General features: G+C 46.1%; 1 protein-coding gene across 2 annotated transcripts in view; it reads right to left on the bottom strand.

Moving 5' to 3' along the window:
* The window catches only part of Slc12a8 (solute carrier family 12 member 8), a 153598-nt gene that overhangs the window by 112541 nt on the left and 22057 nt on the right, over positions 1-19000 (bottom strand). For both annotated transcript variants that reach the window (XM_021209883.1, XM_021209885.1), the window contains exons 3-4: positions 18326-18517; positions 8217-8448 (exon numbers count right to left, since the gene is read on the bottom strand). In XM_021209883.1, the coding sequence (XP_021065542.1) occupies positions 8217-8448; positions 18326-18517 (424 nt within the window). The remainder of the gene's footprint in view (positions 1-8216; positions 8449-18325; positions 18518-19000) is intronic.

Raw genomic sequence — 19000 nt, 5'->3', positions numbered from 1 at the left:
TGTCAATGAAGAAAAGACAATTCTAATTTTAAAAGATAATTAGATTAATCATAACTTTTAAAAGTTAAAAATTGGAGATAATGAATGGAGGGCCGGAGTTTGTTTGACTTTAATTTGAGGTGGTGTGTAGACCATGGGAATTGGCAATATGGAAGCTGGGTTGGGGAAATCTAGGGAGGCTGATGAAGCAAGGCAACAGTGACGATGAGGAAGAAATCCCAGAGTGCTCACGGACAGCAGAGAACTGAGCTCCGTGCTCCCCTGATCACCAACCACAGAGAACTGAGACCTGTGTTCCCCTGCTGAAGGACAGCAGGGGACTGAGATCTGAGCTCCCCTGACCATATGAGGACTAGGAAGACCAAGAAGAGAGCAAAGGTCTTATTTCACAGGATCAAAGAAAAAGGGCTATTTCAAATAGGTACATGGCCGATGCGCCAAACGGGTCCAGGGTCACAGATAAAGCCAGACGTGACAAGATATGTCTTTAATACCAGTAGCTGGGTGTTGGAGGCAGGAGGATCAGAAGTCCCAGATGATCCTTGGCTATAGAGTGAGTTCTAGGTCTGACTGGACTACAGTGAGACCCTGCAAAACCGAACGAACTAGCAAACAGGAATCAGAGATGAGCAAAGGTTCTGTGGGAGCTCAGATAGAGCAGTCTGGGCTGAGAGCAGAGGCAGGCAAGCTCGCTGGAGCCTTTCATAGCTCCCACGCTGTAACTCTGCCCTTCCCCAGCCAAATACAAGCCCCCAGCCTCACAGAGCAGCCTCTGCCTGCTGGATTCAGCACGAGACAAGACGAGAGATGAGCCTGTCCAAGGCCCCGCTGACTGACTCAGACACCATGCGGAGCAGTGTGCCATGTGGGCTGTGAGATGCAGGGTTTGTCACAGAAGCTTGGCAAATGCCTGCCCGGATAACCAAGGGATTATGTTCGGAGTCTCACAGTTTCATTTTAAAATGTAGAAACTAGCATTAAAATGTACCTCATGTCACTTCATCTTCTAAAATGTATTTTCTCTCTATTTGCCTGACTTTTAAGGCATTACGAGCATTTTGGCATGAGACTTGTCTTATATACATGAAAATATGAGCACCCCCGCAAGGCATTTTAGGGGCTTTGAGACAAATGTTTGAGAGTGTCATGTCTACACTGTCATGCTGTTCATCTTTGTACAGTCCCATGCTGTGTCTTAGGCGGAGGTGTGTGCTGGGAAAAGACAGAATGGGAGGTGGAAAAAGAAAGAGGGACCCTTGCTGCCAGCCTACACAGCAAATAACTGGTGGCCAGGGACAGAAGCAGTGAGGAAAGCCAGGACAAAGAGAATATGACACAGACAGACATCCTGAGACAGAGGGATATAGCACACAGGCGCATGCCACACTCACACACACATTCACAGTTTAAAATTTAAAAAAAATTAAATGACAAACATTCCCCAGATCCCAGCGATGCCCAAACCTGCAAATCCCACTAAATCCTGCTCTTTCCTACACACACCTATGATGAAGTTTAATTTATAAAGTAGGCCCAGGAAAAGACTAACAACAGCGAAACTGAATAATTGGGAACCTTATGAACTGTTTGTGAATGTTGATGAGTTAGCTCTCCAGTTTTCCATTTAATATTTTTCGGTGGTAACCTAAACTGCAAAAATTAAAATTGTTTTTAAAGAAGGATTGCTACAGTCAGAATTTAAGGGTGAAAAGCAGGGGGAGGGGGGAAGGAAGCTGGGTGGCTGTGGGGGTACATTCCTGTAACTCCAGCTCTCAGGAGTTGAGGCAGGAGGATCATGAGCTCAAGGCCAGCCTGATAAAAGTTTGAGTTAGACATACACAAAAGAGGAAAAAATGTGGGTGGGGGAAGAGACTATAAAAGAAATAGCAGTAACCCCCAAATTGAAAGTGACAAGCTGATAGATTGTTGTTGTTGTTGTTGTTGTTGTTGTTTTAGGGGCTGGAGAGCTGGCTCAGTGGTTAAGAGTACTGGCTGCTCTCCCAGAGAACCTGAGTTCAGTTTTCAGAACCCACATGGTGGCTCACAACTATCTATAACTCCAGCTCTAGGGGAATCTGTCGCCCTTCCTGGTATTCTATGGGCACCACGTACATGTTCACAGATACACACATACACATAATTTACAATTTCCTTAGTCTAACAATTTTTTGTTATGGAATTATAGTGCATCATGGTAGAGAGGAGATGTTTAACACTCGGAGAAGAACGGGTTCTCCACTAAGCACAGGAATCAGAACAGCACAAATACCTGAGACTGTGGGATGCGAGGCAGAGAAGCAAAATGTTTTCACAATTCTATTCCAAAGTATTTTCAACTTAGGATTTTTGATTCAATGTCAATCTCTGCTGAAGGGGACCTACATTTTCTGGGACCTACAGGATAGGGTTCAGGCCCTAGACAGAGAGGTAGAGAGTCCAGCACACCAGCTGGGACCCAGCAGAGATGACCTCTCCAGGAAAAGCAAGGCTGAAAAGAGAGGCTCACACAAGGGGAGCCCTGGGACAGCACCAGGGGCATCTGGAAGCTCTGTAGAGCTTTTTTTTTTTTTTTTTTTTTTTAAAGATTTATTTATTTATTATATGTAAGTAAACTGTAGCTGTCTTCAGACACTCCAGAAGAGGGCGTCAGATCTCGTTAAGGATGGTTGTGAGCCACCATGTGGTTGCTGGGATTTGAACTCTGCACCTTTGGAAGAGCAGTCGGGCAGTTGGGTACTCTTACCCGCTGAGCCATCTCACCAGCCCGAGCATTTTCTATGTAGGAAGTGACCACAGGAAATAAAGCAAATCAAAGATGATTCTGTGTGTTGGGATGAGTGGTACCCCCAAAGGTATGTCCTCACCCTAGATCTAAGAACCTAGAAATGTGATCTCATGTGGGAAAAGGGTCTTTACAGACATACCTAAGGATCTCCACAGGAGGTCAGTCTAGATTATCAAGCTGGCTCTATTTGTAGAGATGAGGTTATTTTGTTAAAATACTGACTACACAGTAAAAAAAAAAAAAACAACAGAGCCATGTGAGAAAGAGGCAGAGACTAGAGTGACCAGGCACGCCTAAGGGACACCTGTGCTCCCGGAAGCTGGAGGAGGGTGAGGAAGGCCTAAGGGACACCTGTGCTCCCGGAAGCTGGAGGAGGGTGAGGAAGGAGTCTCTTCTAGGGACTTACTGGGACAGTGACCCCAAGACACTTTTGATTCCAGATGTCTAACCTTCAGAACTACATGAGGATAAATTTCTGCTGTTTTCAACTGAGTGGTTATAGCAGTTGGTTAAGGAAGCCCGGGACCGAGCACTCGGAGTGCATTTAATTTCAGGAAAATATACAAAGAAATGGAGTATATAGTTTGGAGCAAAATGGGTGTTTTAATAATGTATTACTCCTTTGTATATACTTTAAAAGGGCAGATGACATCAGGGGACAGCCTCAATATCTGCAGCAAGTGTCCAGCATGAATAAAAATCTAAGCTGACAGTGTTCTGTGTCTGGCTCATTGCTAAGGTAGATGAGCTTTAGGAACCGTCAGGGAACAAGAGAACCCGAAAGACAAGGGACGATTATAATTCAATGGAAGAGAAATAGAAGAAGCAATAAAAAAAACATAAATAAATCATCCTCAATGGTTTACAAAAAAAATAGAAAGAAAAGGAATACACACTTTATAACACGGCAGAAATGTAAAAGATTACGCCTACCCAACGTTCTCTAAGAGACAGAGTCAAGCCGTTCACATTAGCCACATCTGTACATCCACATACACATGTACATCCACATATACATGTAACAGCAGTTAAGGAAAGAAGAGGCCATGCATTCTACAGAAAGGGTTAGGGTTGGGGTTAGGATTTGGAGGGAGAAGAGGGAAGGGGGACATGATGTTATAATCTCAAAAAACCTGAGTGACAGAAGACTGTCCCCAAGGTGCTTCAGAGCAGAGCGAGGACTGTAGCTAGGTCAGGGAGAATTTACCTGCGTCTCTACAGAGAGCAGTCATGTGTGTGTTCATCATGAGCACGCATGCACATGTGCCCCACCTCCTCCTGGGCCACAGGACTGGGAGAGTGGAGCAAGGGAGGGGCAGGTGTACTCCTCCTCCTCCTCCTCCTCCTCCTCTTCTTCTTCTTCTTCTTCTTCTTCTTCTTCTTCTTCTTCTTCTTCTTCTTCTTCTTCTTCTTCTTCTTCTTCTTCTTCTTCTTCTTCTTCTTCTTTTTGGTTTTTCGAGACAGGGTTTCTCTGTGTAGCCCTGGCTGTCCTGGAACTCACTCTGTAGACCAGGCTGGCCTCGAACTCAGAAATCCGCCTGCCTCTGCCTCCCAAGTGCTGGGATTAAAGGCATATGCCACCACTGCCCGGCTGTACTCTTCTTCTTAGGTGTCAGTATTTAGGGGGGTTCATAAGATAACAGAGCTTTCTTTCCCTGCTTGATTTTCTCCCTACCCTTCACTCCTTCCTTCCTTTTCTGAGACAGGACTGTAGCCCTAAAGCCCAGGCTGACCTTGAACTCATGCCAATTCCCTGGTCTCAGCTTCCTGAGACTATGTTTTACCTTTAGAATACAGATAAAGGGGAACATAGTATATGTTAGATCTAAATATTTTTGTCTTTTTTAAAAAATTTTTTCAAATGTTAATTTTTGCGTGTAGGTGTTTCATCTGAAAGTATGTCTGAATGTATGTCATAGTGTGCCTGATGCCCATGGAGACCAGAAGACATGAGAGCAACCAATTCTTCAGCCACGTGTATGTATATATGTATGCATGTATTTTTTAAGTAATTCTACTCTGGAGAGATGGCTCAGTGGCTGTGAGCACTTACTGCTCTTCCATAGAGGATCCAGGTTCAGTGCCCACAAGGCAGTTCCAAACCATCTTTAACTCCAGTTCCAGAGGATCTAACTTATTCCCTCTTTTGGCCTCCACAGGTACCAGGCATGCACACATTTACATATACATATATGCAGGCAACACACACAAACATACACACATACACACACACACACACACACATACACACACGAGTGGATGGATGAACGGATGGATGGATGGATGGATGGATGGATGGATGGATGGATGGATGGATAGATGGATGAATACATAAATAAATAAATTTTTAAAAATATAGTAACCCCAGCCAACTTAAGGAAATGTAGAACTGAAGTAATAAAGCTACACACAACTCAACAGACAATCACTGTTAAGCTCCAGGTGTAATTCCTTCCAAGTGTCTTTTTCCCCTCAATAGTTGAAGTCATTCTGTTAAATCCATTGTAAAAGTTTATGGTCTGGCTTCAGTTTGGGGTTTTTAACTACAGAGAAAACAGTCTGCTTGATAAAAACCAATGATGCCTGTTGCTATGGGAATTCTTGAAAACAAATTTCAGCTCAAACTACACCCTGCTAATGTATCGACCAGAAAGAAGAAGCATTTGGAGTCACTTGGAAGAGCAGCCAAGAACATCTCCAGTGGAAAAGGAAAACACATGAGTCTAGTGAAGTTTGAGGTGGCCATCAGTACTGCCCTGTCAGTCAACTGTGGTCTCTTAGCAACTGTGTCAGTGGAAGGGGGGAGGGCATCTGGGAGTCGGGGACTGGGTAGATTGTTTCTCTCTTCATAGACAGTTCAGCAGCCAAAGGAGCAGCCTGTCTGTCTCCCTCAGTGTGAGAGCCATGGCTGCAGGATGGTACGAGGCCAGGAAAAAGTACCCTTTCCCTCCAGCAGAGACACCCCAGAGAGCACGCTGCAGCACCGGGTGACCCGGGGCAATCACCAGGTCCTTGGCACTAGGGTGGGTCCTGAGGACCCCTTCTGTATCGGAGTTAGCCCTTCTGGATGTCAGTGGGGAACATCAGAGCATGTGCCACTTCTGGCACTGGAACTATAATACTTGAAGAAATAGCAGTACGTGCCAACCCGACTCTGACCAGCCTACAGCCCACAGCATTTAAAAGGCAAGACTGGGGATGTTGCAGAGATGGCTCAGCTGTTAAGAGCACTTGCTGCTCTTCCAGAGGACCTGGGTTCGATTCCCAGAACCCACGTCAAGCAGTTCACAACCATCTGGAACTCCAGATCCAAGGGATCTGATCCCAGCAGGCGCCTGCACACCTGTGACATATACACAAGCAGGCACACACACATTCACATAAATAAAAAATAAAATCTAAAACATATTTTAAAAAATAAAAGTATAATGGTGTGCATAGCTTGTTTGTTTGTTTATAAAGGCAAGGCTAGGAAGGACACAGTGCAGGGGTGACCCCAAACAGAGAAAGCAGGGAGCAGGCAAGCATGCTGTATGAAACAGGCCTCTTCCTACTCCAGGAAGAACTTGGCTACAGCATCGTATCTGGTTTCAAACCCCAGCCCTGCCATGCATTAGCACAAACATAGCACCTTTCTGTGTCTATAAAATGGGTATCCGTGTTCCCATCTCAAAAGGTTCTGGCAGGAGCTATGTAAGATAAACTGTGGCAAATACTCCGCACAGAGCCCAGCTTGGCAGGGACTTGGGCACAGTGACTACCATCCTCACCAGCATCATGGGTCCCTGCCTGGGCTGAAGATGATTCTAAACACATCTGTTGGTTCCATCCCCCTCTCTTTAAAGACTAGTCTCTATTAAACACAGGGTTCCTGGAGTGCACAGTAATGGGTGTTTTCTACAGCATCCTGGTGACAGCTATGTATGCTGAGGACAAACAACACAAATCAGAAAGTGGCAAAGTTACAGACCTCCATGTCACTTAGAGACACGGGATGTTGGTTTCATGCTGCAAGGTTTCCATGAAGCTCAGGAGACCCTGGGTTAGATTAGACCAGTGATTCTCAACCTCCCTAACTCTGTGTCCATTTAATACAGCTCCTCATGCCACAGTGACCCCCAACCATAAAGGTATTTTTTTGTTGCTACTTCTTAACTATAATTTTACTACTGTTATAAATTATAATGTAAATATCTGTGTTTTCTGATGGTCTGAGGTGACCCCTGTGAAAGGGTCATCCGACCCCCAAAGAAGACGCAACCCACAGGTTGAGAATCACTGGAATAGCCAGTGATGGGTTCATTGAATGGTTGCGCAACACCTCTGGGCATAGTGATGCACACCTTTAGTCCCAGTGCTTGACAGACAGAGGCAGGTGGCTCTCTTTGTGTTTGAGGTCAGCTTGATCTACATACTAAGTTCTGGGACAGCTAGAGCCACATAGCGAATGAAACCCTGTCTGAGTAGAGTAGAGTAGAGTAGAATAGAATAGAATAGAATAGAATAGAATAGAATAGAATAGAATAGAATAGAATAGAATAGAATAGAACAGAAGAAAAAAAACAGATATACCATTTACTTTATCCCAAAGAGTGAAAAGCTATACCTGATCAGCATACACTTGATCATTTTTTATGCTTAATTAAGGATCACACATTTCTACTTTGAAAAATAATTTGGTATATAAAGCAACAGGTAATCGAGCATTTCAGTAGCCATCTCTGTGAAATGGCAAGTGTCAACATTTGTCATAGTTTGCTCTGTTTTACAAGATAAGGTCTCAGTACTGTGTTCACAATCTTCCTGCCTCGGCCTCGCAAATATTTACAGGCAGGAGCCACCATGTCCGGAAACAAACATTTACATCAAGTTCTTAGAATAACCTGGAAGATAACAGCGAAGTCTGTTTTGCTCTCTGTCCCTGCATTTCTGTCTTGCTCAGGGTCCCAGTCAGTGCTATGGAGTTGGTCTCTGTTTACCTGCTTGTACTTTGGATTGGCCGAAGTTGTGTTATCTACATTGTTTTAACAGAAAAAACTGAATCATGGGAAATATATGAAGTAAAAGTGTGTGTGTGTGTGTGTGTGTGTGTGTGTGTGTTGTGTGTTGTGTGTTTATATGTGAGTGAGGGGGTCGTTTTGTGTGTGTGTATCTTGTGTGTCTGTATGTGTTTGTGTGAGTGTATGTGTCTCTGTATGTATTTGTGTGTTTGTGTGTGAATGTGGGGGGTGTCTGTGGGGGGACATTTGTGTGTTCAGGGGTGTTTGTGTGTATGGAGGGGCTTCTGGGCCCAGGGAACTGCACCCTGATGGGCCTGTTCACATGATTAGGATCAGCCCACCCTAGTCAGAGGTACAGCCTGCAGGAGAGGGAGGTTGCTCTGAAATCACACCTATCCATAGCTACAGAGCACTACCGTCCAGGGGCTTACCTGGGTCCAGGTGGGTGAAAGAGCCGACCACAAAGTCCAGGGTCGAGACAGCCAGCAGGAGCAGCAGCAGCAGCTGGAGGCGGATAATCCACTTGACACCTGCCAGGTTGATGCCCAGCAAAGCCACCAGCACAGCAACTGAAATTCCTCGCACTGCCCAGATGTCCCCGAGGCCCAGCAGATCTGAGATGGACTCCGCAAAGCCGGTGATGTACATAGCACCTGCAACACACTGCCGGGCAATCCCCGGGGGTGGAGGGGGAGAGCCAGCAACAGAGAGGCATCAGCAGCAGGCCCACCTGCTCACGGACACACACATGCACCAGCACGATGGCTCTGTCTGGGAGGCAGCACCAGGTCAAACCTGTTCTTCCACAGGGGGACCTGACTCAGGCCTGAGCTGTCAGTGGTAAACAGGGCATAAATGGTTATGGGATGTTGGGTCAGGAGGCATTTGGCCTGCTCTGCCTGCACTATTCAAGAACTAAATGTCTACAAGAAACCGGTGCACACAGGGCTCTGTCCTCAGAGCCACCGAAGCACACTCCCACAAACATTTAAATGCCAATACTTATAACGAGAGTGCATGTATAAGCATGTGTGTGAATGAGTGTGTGTATATATGAGCATGGGTGTATGCAAGTGTGCATGTGTATGTGAGTATGTGTATGTGTGAATGAGTGTGTGAGTGCATGCATATGTGTGAATAAGTGTATGTATGTGAATGAGTGTGTGTTTGTTTATGTGTGTGTGAATAAGTATGAATCTGTGAGTGTATGTATTTGTGTATATATGTGTGTGAATGAGTGTCTGTGAATGTGTGTGTGAATGGATGTATGTGTGTATATGACTATGTGCATAAATGACTGTGGATATGTGAGTATGTGTATGTGTGTGAGTGTGAGTGTGTGTATGTGTATGAGTGTGTGTGTTAATGACTGTGGGTATGTATGTGCATGCGTGTGGTGAGTGTGTGTATGTATGTGAGTGTGTGTGTGTGTGTGAGTATGTGTGTATGAATGTATGTGCTGAGTGTATGTATATGTGTGAGTGTGTATATGTGTGAGTGTGTGTTAATGACTGTGTATGTGTGTATGTGCATGTGTGTGTTGAGTGTGTGTATGTATGTGAGTGTGTGTATGTGTGAGTATGTGTGTATGAATGAGTGTGTGAGTGTGTGTGTGTATGTGTGTGTGTGTGCGCGCGCGCACGCGCGCGTGTCCACCTCTTCCTTGAAACAGGGTCTCTCAGTGGCCTAGAATTGACCTAGTGTGCTAGGCTGACTGACTTACAGTAGCCCCATGGATCCTCTCACCTTGGCCTCTCCAGCATATGCTACCATCCCTTGTTGGCACTGGGTCTGGGGATCAAACTCATGTCCCCAGGCTTGCAGAGCGAACACTGAGTAAACTGTCTCCCAGCCTGTAAGTCGGGTGATTTGGTTTGGTTTGCATCATTTGCTTTTGGTTCTTTAAGACAGGGTCTAACACTGTAGCCCAGGCTGACCCAGATCTCACTATATATCCCAAATTAGCTTCAAACTCACAGTAATCCTCCTGCCTCAGCCTTCTGATTGCTGGAATTATATACATGAGCCACAATTCTTGGCAGTATTTCTTTAATTATTTAGCTGCCAAGCACAGTGGCACACACCTCTAAACCCCGTACTCAGGAGGCAGAGGCAGGAGGCTAACTGAAAGCCAAGGCCCGCCTGATCTACACAGGCCACCCAGGGATATATAGCACGAGCCTGTCTCCAACACATACATAATATAAATTTTAAAACTAAAATAAGAAAGGGTGAGAAGCACACCTTTTCAAAGTGAAGTGTGACAAAGGTGACCACAGGTTACCCGGGTGATACCAGAGCCACGTTCACCATTCTCTATCGATCGAACTGCAGTAAATACCCCACACTGAGGAAAGTCACATGCTAACTTACAGACGATTCCTCCCAGACATACAGCAGATACAGAATCACTTCTGCCTGGTAAACAGACAGCCCAAAGGACTAAGGTTCCCAGTCTTATAAGACAGCAGCTAGTCTGAGGTCTAACCCAGCTAACCTGGCCTTACCTTGGCTAATTAAAGTGCCCGACTGTGACTGTCCCTCTGGCCTCACTCAGCGCTCGGGAACATCTTACTACTACACTCATTCATACACTGTGTGCTTGCTACATGATTATCTTATATTTGTCTCGGGTCATAATTTTGCATTTTTTAGAAATATTTGAAAGGCAGGTCCGAACAAATTGTTAAGAGTGACGTGAACTGGGTCTGGTGGTGCACACTGTAATGCCAGCACTTAGGAGGTAGAGGCAAATGGATCTCTGTGAGTTCAAGGCCAACATGGCCTACAGAGCCACACAGTGAGACTCTGTCTTTAAAAAAAAATTTTTTTTAAGTGTTATGTGGGGCCAACAAGATGGCTCATCAGGTAAAGACACTTGCCACCAACCCTAATGACCAAAGCACTTATCACCAAGCCTGATGACCAAGGCACTTGTCATGGAGCCTAATGACCTGAGTGTGAGTTCCAGGACTCACAGGGTTGAAGGAGAGAGTCAAGTCCTGCAAGTTGTTCTTTGGTTTCCACATGCACACCCACACATATACATGCATACACACATGAGCATCCGCATACATACATGTATACATACATGAGAATCCTCACACATACATGCATACACGTATGCACACCCACACATATACATGCATACACACATGAGCATCCACATACATACATGCATACACACATGAGCATCCACATACATACATGCATACACACATGAGCATCCACATACATACATGCATACACACATGAGCATCCTCACACATACATGCATACACACATGAGCATCCTCACACATACATGCATACACGTATGCACACCCACACATGTACATGCATCTATACATACATACCCACACACATACATGCATACACACATGCACACCCACAATACACATATGCACACATGCACATACAATACATGCATACATATATGCACACCCTCCCTGATACATGCATACATACACACTCCACACATTCGTGAATACAGAAATGCACAATAAACAAATGTAAAAGAATTCTAATGGCAAGACCATCACTTTGCGCAATCATCAACTGTCAGTCGACTTCCCTCAGCTTGGTCACCTCCCGGAGCCCCAGGCTCTGCTGGTCAGTGCAGGCCTGCCCTTGCCATTATCCCAGGAACAAATGCAGTTCAAGTTTATTCAGGTTCTCCCTTTTCCATGAACCCATTCTAATCCCCTCAGTCTCTCAGCAAGCATTCCACTTACCCACTGTGCTATATGATTATCGGGGTTCAGATTCTACTATTGTTTCAGGGTTATAAATTTGTCTCCAAACACCCTTTAAAAACAAAACATTTAGGGTGGGAAGCCGGCTCAGTGGATAGAACACAAGGCTGCCCAAGTGAGAAGGCTAATAATGTTTAGAACCCAAGGAAAAAAGTTGGCCGGGTGTGGTGATCAATGGTGATCCTAGCACTCCGTTAGGAGGCACAATGAGGAATTCCCAGCCGGAATTAGTGAAGGCTGAATTCAGCAAGAAGCCCCTGCCTCAATAAATAAAGAGTAATGGAAGACAAGACCAGTGTCAACTTCAGGCCTTCATATACATGCACCTATACACAGGTGAACACGTAACCACACGGGCACACGAATCACAAATACATGCTAAAAAAAAATTAATGTGTGTCAAGTCTTCAATATTCTCCATTTGCAAAGCATGATGCACACACTTGGTGAATACCATGTGATACGCTGACTTTCAATGTCAAAGTCTGTGGCCTACATTACCACTGTATCGCCTCTCTCACTCTAACTCAGATACATCTGGCTGGGAGAAACCCTGTTGACTGAGCCAGCCCTGACAACGGGTCACATTATCAACCACACCCTCTTGCTGCTTAGTTAGGGAGGAGGAAGTCTGAGTCCCTGTGAACACAGAGAAGCATAGGGACCCGCCCCCAAACCCCAGCCAGGGTTCTGTAGAGGAACAGAACCAGTGGATACATGTGCAATTACAAAGTGCATGTCCTGGGTTGGCTTGCACAGTCAGAGGCTAGGTAGCCCCGTGATGGTCATTTACAAGCTGGGAAACCAGACAAAGGCACGGCAGCTAAGTCTAAGCAGATGAAAGTCTCGGAACAAGAGGGACAAAGATGCAGCACCAGTCTAAAGCCAGGGGTTTGGCAGCTCCCTAGAGGTCACTGGAGTGGGCCTGCATTGAAAGGCTGCCAAAGCTGGCATCTGCTGTTCATGGGCGGTGGTGTAGCGCGCATGCACCTGCTGAGGAAGACGTCATCATCCGCTCTGACTTCCTCTGAAATCTGATCGTCAGCTTACGAGACTGTGGCACCCACAGCCAGGACAACTCTTGGACCCTCTCATGTTCCCCCTGATAGACACAGCAAGAAGTGGGCTTTACTTCCTCTTTATCCAACCAAGGTGATAGCTAAAGGTTAACTATCAAGTTAGGGATGAGGGCACTTGTCTAAGAGCCCAGCACTGAGAAGGTAGAGACAGGAGGGTTGTGAATCCAAGAGTGGCTCGGATGAGTTGGCAACATTCAGATAGACTAGACGATACGCTGAGGTCCTGAGTGCGGAGAGGGAAGAGCCCACACACCATCAGAGATTATGGTATTGCCTTTACATTTCTAACAGGTAGACACACCCATCTCCACGGAACTGGAATGCCTGGGTACATTAGGGGTGCGCCGTCAAAATTACCTTGTACCCTCCGTTGCCAAGTGAGCCCATCTCAGTGAAAAGTGCAACCTGTGCATGAGACCCCATATGCAGGAAGTATATTCCCTCCCAGCTCAGAACTCAAAGCCTTAGCCTTCACCGGGCTTGGGACAGCTGACGCGGGGCGGGTCTGAGCCCTGGGCCTTCCCGGAGCAAGCCAGCTGTCCTAAGGCATCCAGGCTGGGAAGTTGCTCTTCCCTGGAAAGCATTACTGAGTTTCTGTAAACATTCCCAGAGCTCATTGTGGTTGCAAAGTGTTTTCATTACCATCTGACATTTATAAGAAGGGGCTTTTCTCTTTCTTTACCATTCTCAACATGGAAACCTCTGATGCTCCCTACCACATAAGGTGGGGTGGCCACCACTTTAGAGAGAGGAGGCTGCTTTCTTAAGCTAGACCATCCAGCCCAGGGTATTGGTTCCGAATGAATCAGATGCTCGGGAGACCTGAGCAGAAGCTGGGTGTTCCTCCCCTCCACACCCTCTGCCAGGCTCAAATCCTAATCTTGGCTGCAGTAGGCAGCCAGTATGAATTTTGCTCACTCCCACAGTGAGCGCTCTAGGCCTCTGTCTAGTCTTGAGAAACTTTCTGTTGGTGTAGGGAATTCAGCACGGAGCACATTAGCCATGATAAATGTTTTACACAGTCAACACTGCCACATCCAAGTAAGGAGCCCAAAGAGGCCCCTCAGATGGACACGGGTGAGTGGAACAGGAACATAGGAGGGTTTCTGCCTGGCTTTGGCCATAGTCTGGTCCCATAGGGTAAGTGGCTAGGCGGGCCTCAGAATGGAGGCAGTGAGGTTTATATAAAGGCGTGTGTGTGTGTGTGTGTGTGTGTGTGTGTGTGTGTGTGTAAAGGCATGTGTGTGTGTAAAAGCGTGTGTGTGTAAAGGCATGTGTGTGTAAAGGCGTGTGTGTGTGTAAAGGCATGTGTGTGTGAGGCATGTGTGTGTGTAAAGGCGTGTGTGTATAAAGGTGCGTGCGTGTGTGTGTGTGTGTGTGTAAAGCCATGTGTGTGCGTGTGTGTGTAATGATATATATATATATATATATATATATATATATATAAAAGTGTCCATGTATAAAGGCGTGTGTGTGTGTGTAATTATATATATATATATATATATATATATATATATATATATATATATATATATATATATAATATCTGGTGTCCATGCAGGCCAAAAGAGGGAGGAAGTCAGATCACCTGACCACCCTGTGGGTGCTGGGAATCAAATCTAGGTCTTTTGGGAAAGCAGTCCATGTTCTTTCCTGACTGCTGAGCCTACATGGCAAGATTTTAAAGTCCTGATTCTAATCAGACATTAGGGGTTTTAGGCCTGTAATTCTAGCACATGAGGGGTTGAGGCAGGAGGCTCACCATGAGTTCAAGGTCAGCCTAAGCTACAGAGGAAAAAAAGACACAAAGTTGAGTGGGTAAGGAACAGAGGTGAATCTGAGAAGAGTTGGGGTGTGTTTGAATATGATCAAAACACACTGAATGAAATTCCCAAAGAACTAATAATAGTAGTTTTAAAATATAGGGGCTGGACATAGCTCAGTGGTTAATAGTATAGATTACACATTACAGAGGACTCCAACTATATATTAACTCCCACTGTGGGAATCCAACGCCCTCTACTGGCCTCCATGGGCCCTGCTCTCATGTCCTCAATCCCTCACCAACACCATCACATGGACATGATTAAACATAAAACAATACCCAGTCATTGGCCCACACCTTTAACTCCAGAACTCAGGAGGTGGAGACAGACACATCTCTGTAAGTTTAAGACCAGCATGGTCTACACAGTGAGTTCTAAGCCAACCAGGGCTACATAGTGAGAGCCCCATCTCCAAAAACATTGGGTGTTTGATATGTGACATGAACTGAGAAAGAAGACTATGGGGGGTGGAAGGCCACAGGAAGGGAGCAGGGAGGTGGGGGAGTGGAAGAGCTAATAAAAACAATTTTCACAGGGAAAACATCACAATGAAAAGCATACGGTGCTAGAGAGATGGCTCTACAGCTAAGAGCACTGGCTGTTTTTCCAGAAGACCTGGGTTCAATTCCCAGCACCCACATGTCAACTCAAGCCTGATTGTAACTCCAGTTCTGGGGCTTCTGACATCTGAAAAAGGCATACATGCAGATAAAACACCCGCAAACATAAAATAAAAATGTTTTTTAAAAAAAGAAACCCTAATAATATTTCACTATAAAGATTAAATAAAAGTTGTGGATAAATCTATCTTGATTGATCAAGAAGAAAGGTGAATTCAAATGATTGAAGGAATGAAAGAAATGTTACTACTTCCAGACTTAAAGAAATAAAGGGGAGAACAAGTAAACGGTTAATGTAGCTGTCCTCTACAGAGTCAGGAGAAAGTGGATAATCATGGAGAAAGACACAGCCTACCAACATTACACAAAACAGGAAATCAGGACCCTCCTGTGCAGGGAGAGAGTGTGTTAATAATCAGAAATTTTAAACGAGTGCAACCAAGAAACCCAGGACCACATGGTGGCACCGATGTTCTACTTAGCATTTATAGAGTTAATGCTAACCCTTTATACACATTTCCAAAGACTAGAAGAGAGGGGAACCCCCACCCCCACCAAGTAAGTCCTCACAGCAGTGTTAACGCCACACCAACACCAGACAAAGGCATCTCACCGAAGCTGCAGGCCAGCGTCCCCGGGAAGTGTGTGCCAACATCCTCTCATCAAAGTTGGAGCAGATGGAACCCAGAAACCACTGTAAGAACCATAGGGTAAGGCCCCTGGCAAGCGACTCCACCCAAAGGAGCTCAGACAGCCAAGGACCCATCAGCACCGACTACAGGGACTGCTGACAGAGGCCCAGGCCCTGATCCGTCTCAGCCATGGCCACCTATGCTGGGCAAACCTTGTGAAGACACTTCCTTCTAGCCAGCCCAGCTAGCCATTGCTGAGAGACCCCGCATCCTCTCCTCACTTAGGGTGTTCAACCCGTGTCCTCATTTGTCTGCCTAGAGAGTGTAGAAAGTGAGGCTGTCCACATGACCAGCCTGCAGCCACTGTGGCTACAGGACAGAGCAGGAAAGCTCCTCCCTCCCTATAACCCACAGGGTGGCGAAGCAGGCTGGTGATGACTGCAAGCCATCTGAAAATAGAGGTCACAGGGCAATGTATGGATCAAACTCTTTTGGATCTTGTAAATTTTGCATTGATTAAACAGTTTTCCTCATCTCACGGAAAATCCAGCTTCAAAAAGGCTTCAAAATCTGAAAGTGGGTGGGGTTTGTTGTTTGTTTGCTGTATTTTGTTTTGTTTTTATTTGTTTTGTTTTGTTCGAGACAGGGTTTTTCTGTGTAGCCTTGGTTGTCCTGAAACTTACTCTGTAGACCAGGCTGGCCTTGAACTCAGAATTCTGCCTTCCTCTGCCTCCCAAGCGCTGGGATTAAAGGTGTTCGCGTTTGGTTTCCTTTGGTTGGTTTGGTTTGGTTGGGCTAGGTTGAGTTGGGTTGAGTTGGTTGGGTTGGGTTGGGCTGGGCTGGGTTGGGCTGGTTTGGGTTTGGTTTGGGTTGGATTGGGTTGGGCTGGGCTGGGTTTGGTAGGGGTTCTCTCTTGTTCTTTGTTTGCTATGGTTTTTCCTTTTTAGAGACAGGGTCTTACTATTTTGCCTGGCTGACGTGAGTGATGGTCACAACCCTCCCAGACGCTAGGATCATAAGCATGGGTCACCACATCCAGCTTCAGAATCTGAAAATTATAAAAGCCGTGCTCAATATGATCAATGCTCAATGTGATCAATGCTCAATATGATCAATACTCAAAGGTTTTGGATTTTTGGAGCATTATGCACTTTGAGTTTTTAAATTACCATACTTCCAAATCTTTCTCCAATAAAAACAACTGCCTTAGTCAGGTGGTGGTGGCACGTGATTTTAATCCCAGCACTTGGGAGGCAGAGGCAGGTGGATTTCTGAGTTCGAGGCCAGCCTGGTCTACAGAGTGAGTTCCAGGACAGCCAAGGCTATACAGAGAAACCCTGTCTCGAAAAAACAAAACAAAACAAAACAAAAAAAAAAAATCAACTGCCTTGCCAGGCAATGGTGGTGACACATACCTTTAGTCCCAGCACTTGGGAGGCAGAGGCAGGCAGATCTCTGAGTTCTAGGCCAGCTTGGTCTGCAAAGTGAGTTCAAGGTCAGCAAGGGCTATAGACAAACCCTGTCTCAAAAAAATAACACAGAACAAAAAAGCAACTGTCTTTTCGGAGCAAGTACTGAAGTGCCTCCCATGCACCTGTCCTACACACAGCATGCACACCCTCACATATGCACACACTCATACACATACACCCATATTCACACATTCACACATACTCTCACATATGCACACGCACATTCACATACTAATGCACACACTCATACACACACACACATACTCACACATACTCTCACATATGCACACACTCTTGCACTCACACACACGTTCAGATACTCATGCACACCCTCACACATGTATACACACTCACCCACCCTCACATACTCACGCATATCCTCACACACTCACACACAATGCACACTTAACACGCGCACACACACACTCACCACACGCTCTTGCCCTCAGCTCTGTGCTGTTAGAGAGCATGATGTATTTATGCTGATCTGTGCCTCTGCTGCCTGCCTACAATGAAAAATAACAAAGCCCCACCCCCTTTTCTTTCTTATTTAATTGTTTTTCAACCATCCACTATCCTTTGTTTTTCCATAAAACCCTTTTTGGTCCAAGCCATAGCTATAAAAGCTACTTCTTAATGTTCCTGTGTTGTCTTCGCAGCATCAAATCCCATCCCTGTGTTTCAGCTAAATAGAATCTAGATGAGCCTTGAAGTTCCCCTCGCTTGCTGGTTTTCTATCTGGCTTTATCCTCTGTACTGTGGGCTCCTCATTGGATTGCTACTCAGTCTAAGCATCTACATGGGGGACCTGTGGCCTGCTTAAGGCCACCCAAGCCATCGGACCTGCCAGAGCCTCACTGCCATAGGAGAGACCTCTGGCAGAGGCACAGTGCCCACCCACAGTGCAAAGCTGCCTGCCGTGCACACCCCTCCAAGAAAAGCTGTTAGACCCTAGGAAGTCACGAGGCAGAGGTGGGCGGCGACAGAAGCTCTGGAGTTCAGGATTGGTGGTCCGAGCTCCCTCTCAGAGCCCAGTGTGGTCCTCTGTCAAGTGGGCCCCTTGTTTTCACCCATGCGTCGTCCCCACACACGCCCTCCCCCAGTCAAATGAGAAAGTGAAGAGAGACAATGGTAAACGAACAGGTAAGATGTCTCACCTGTCCAAATACATACAGCAGCCCCACAGTGCCTCCCATCTGCCCACCAAGCACGGAGGAGATCATGGAGTAGACACCACCACTGCTGATCCCGCCATGCTCTGCGACACCAATGCCCGACAGCACTGTGACAAGGGCCACGAGGATGACAAAGGATACCAGGAGCAAGCCCAGGAGCACACCCGTGTTTCCCTGCGGTAGAAAGGAGAGGAGTGTCAGTTAGGAAAAACTGTCTCTCTTAGAGCTGTTCCAGACAGAAGCCCTAGGCACCGCCACCTGCTAGGTGATCCACAGGGCAGAGGGGCACCAAGAGGGGTGATGAGAAAAAGAAGCGGACAGGACCGGGAGAGCTGAGGCCCGCACAAGGTTTCGGGTGGAAAGCCCACCCTTCAGACTCTAACGACTTCATACCACATGTCCATAAAGGGAAGTCGATTCAAGGGAGTCACCAGCAGGATGAGAGATGAGCTGGCTCCCCAGTTAAGGGCACTTGTTGCTCTTGCAGAGGATCAGGGTACAGTTCTCAGTGCCCACATGGCGGCTTGCAGCTATCTCTAATTCCAGTTCCAGGGGATTTGATGCCCTTTCCTGACCTCTCAGGCATCAGACATACACGTGGTACCCATATATGTAGGCAAACACTGCTACACACAAAAGTAAAATTAAAAAAGAGAG

This window comes from Mus pahari, chromosome 12 (genome assembly GCF_900095145.1).
Source record: "Mus pahari chromosome 12, PAHARI_EIJ_v1.1, whole genome shotgun sequence".
NCBI classification, from domain to species: domain Eukaryota; kingdom Metazoa; phylum Chordata; class Mammalia; order Rodentia; family Muridae; genus Mus; species Mus pahari.
This window is presented reverse-complemented; position numbering and strand designations above follow the sequence as displayed.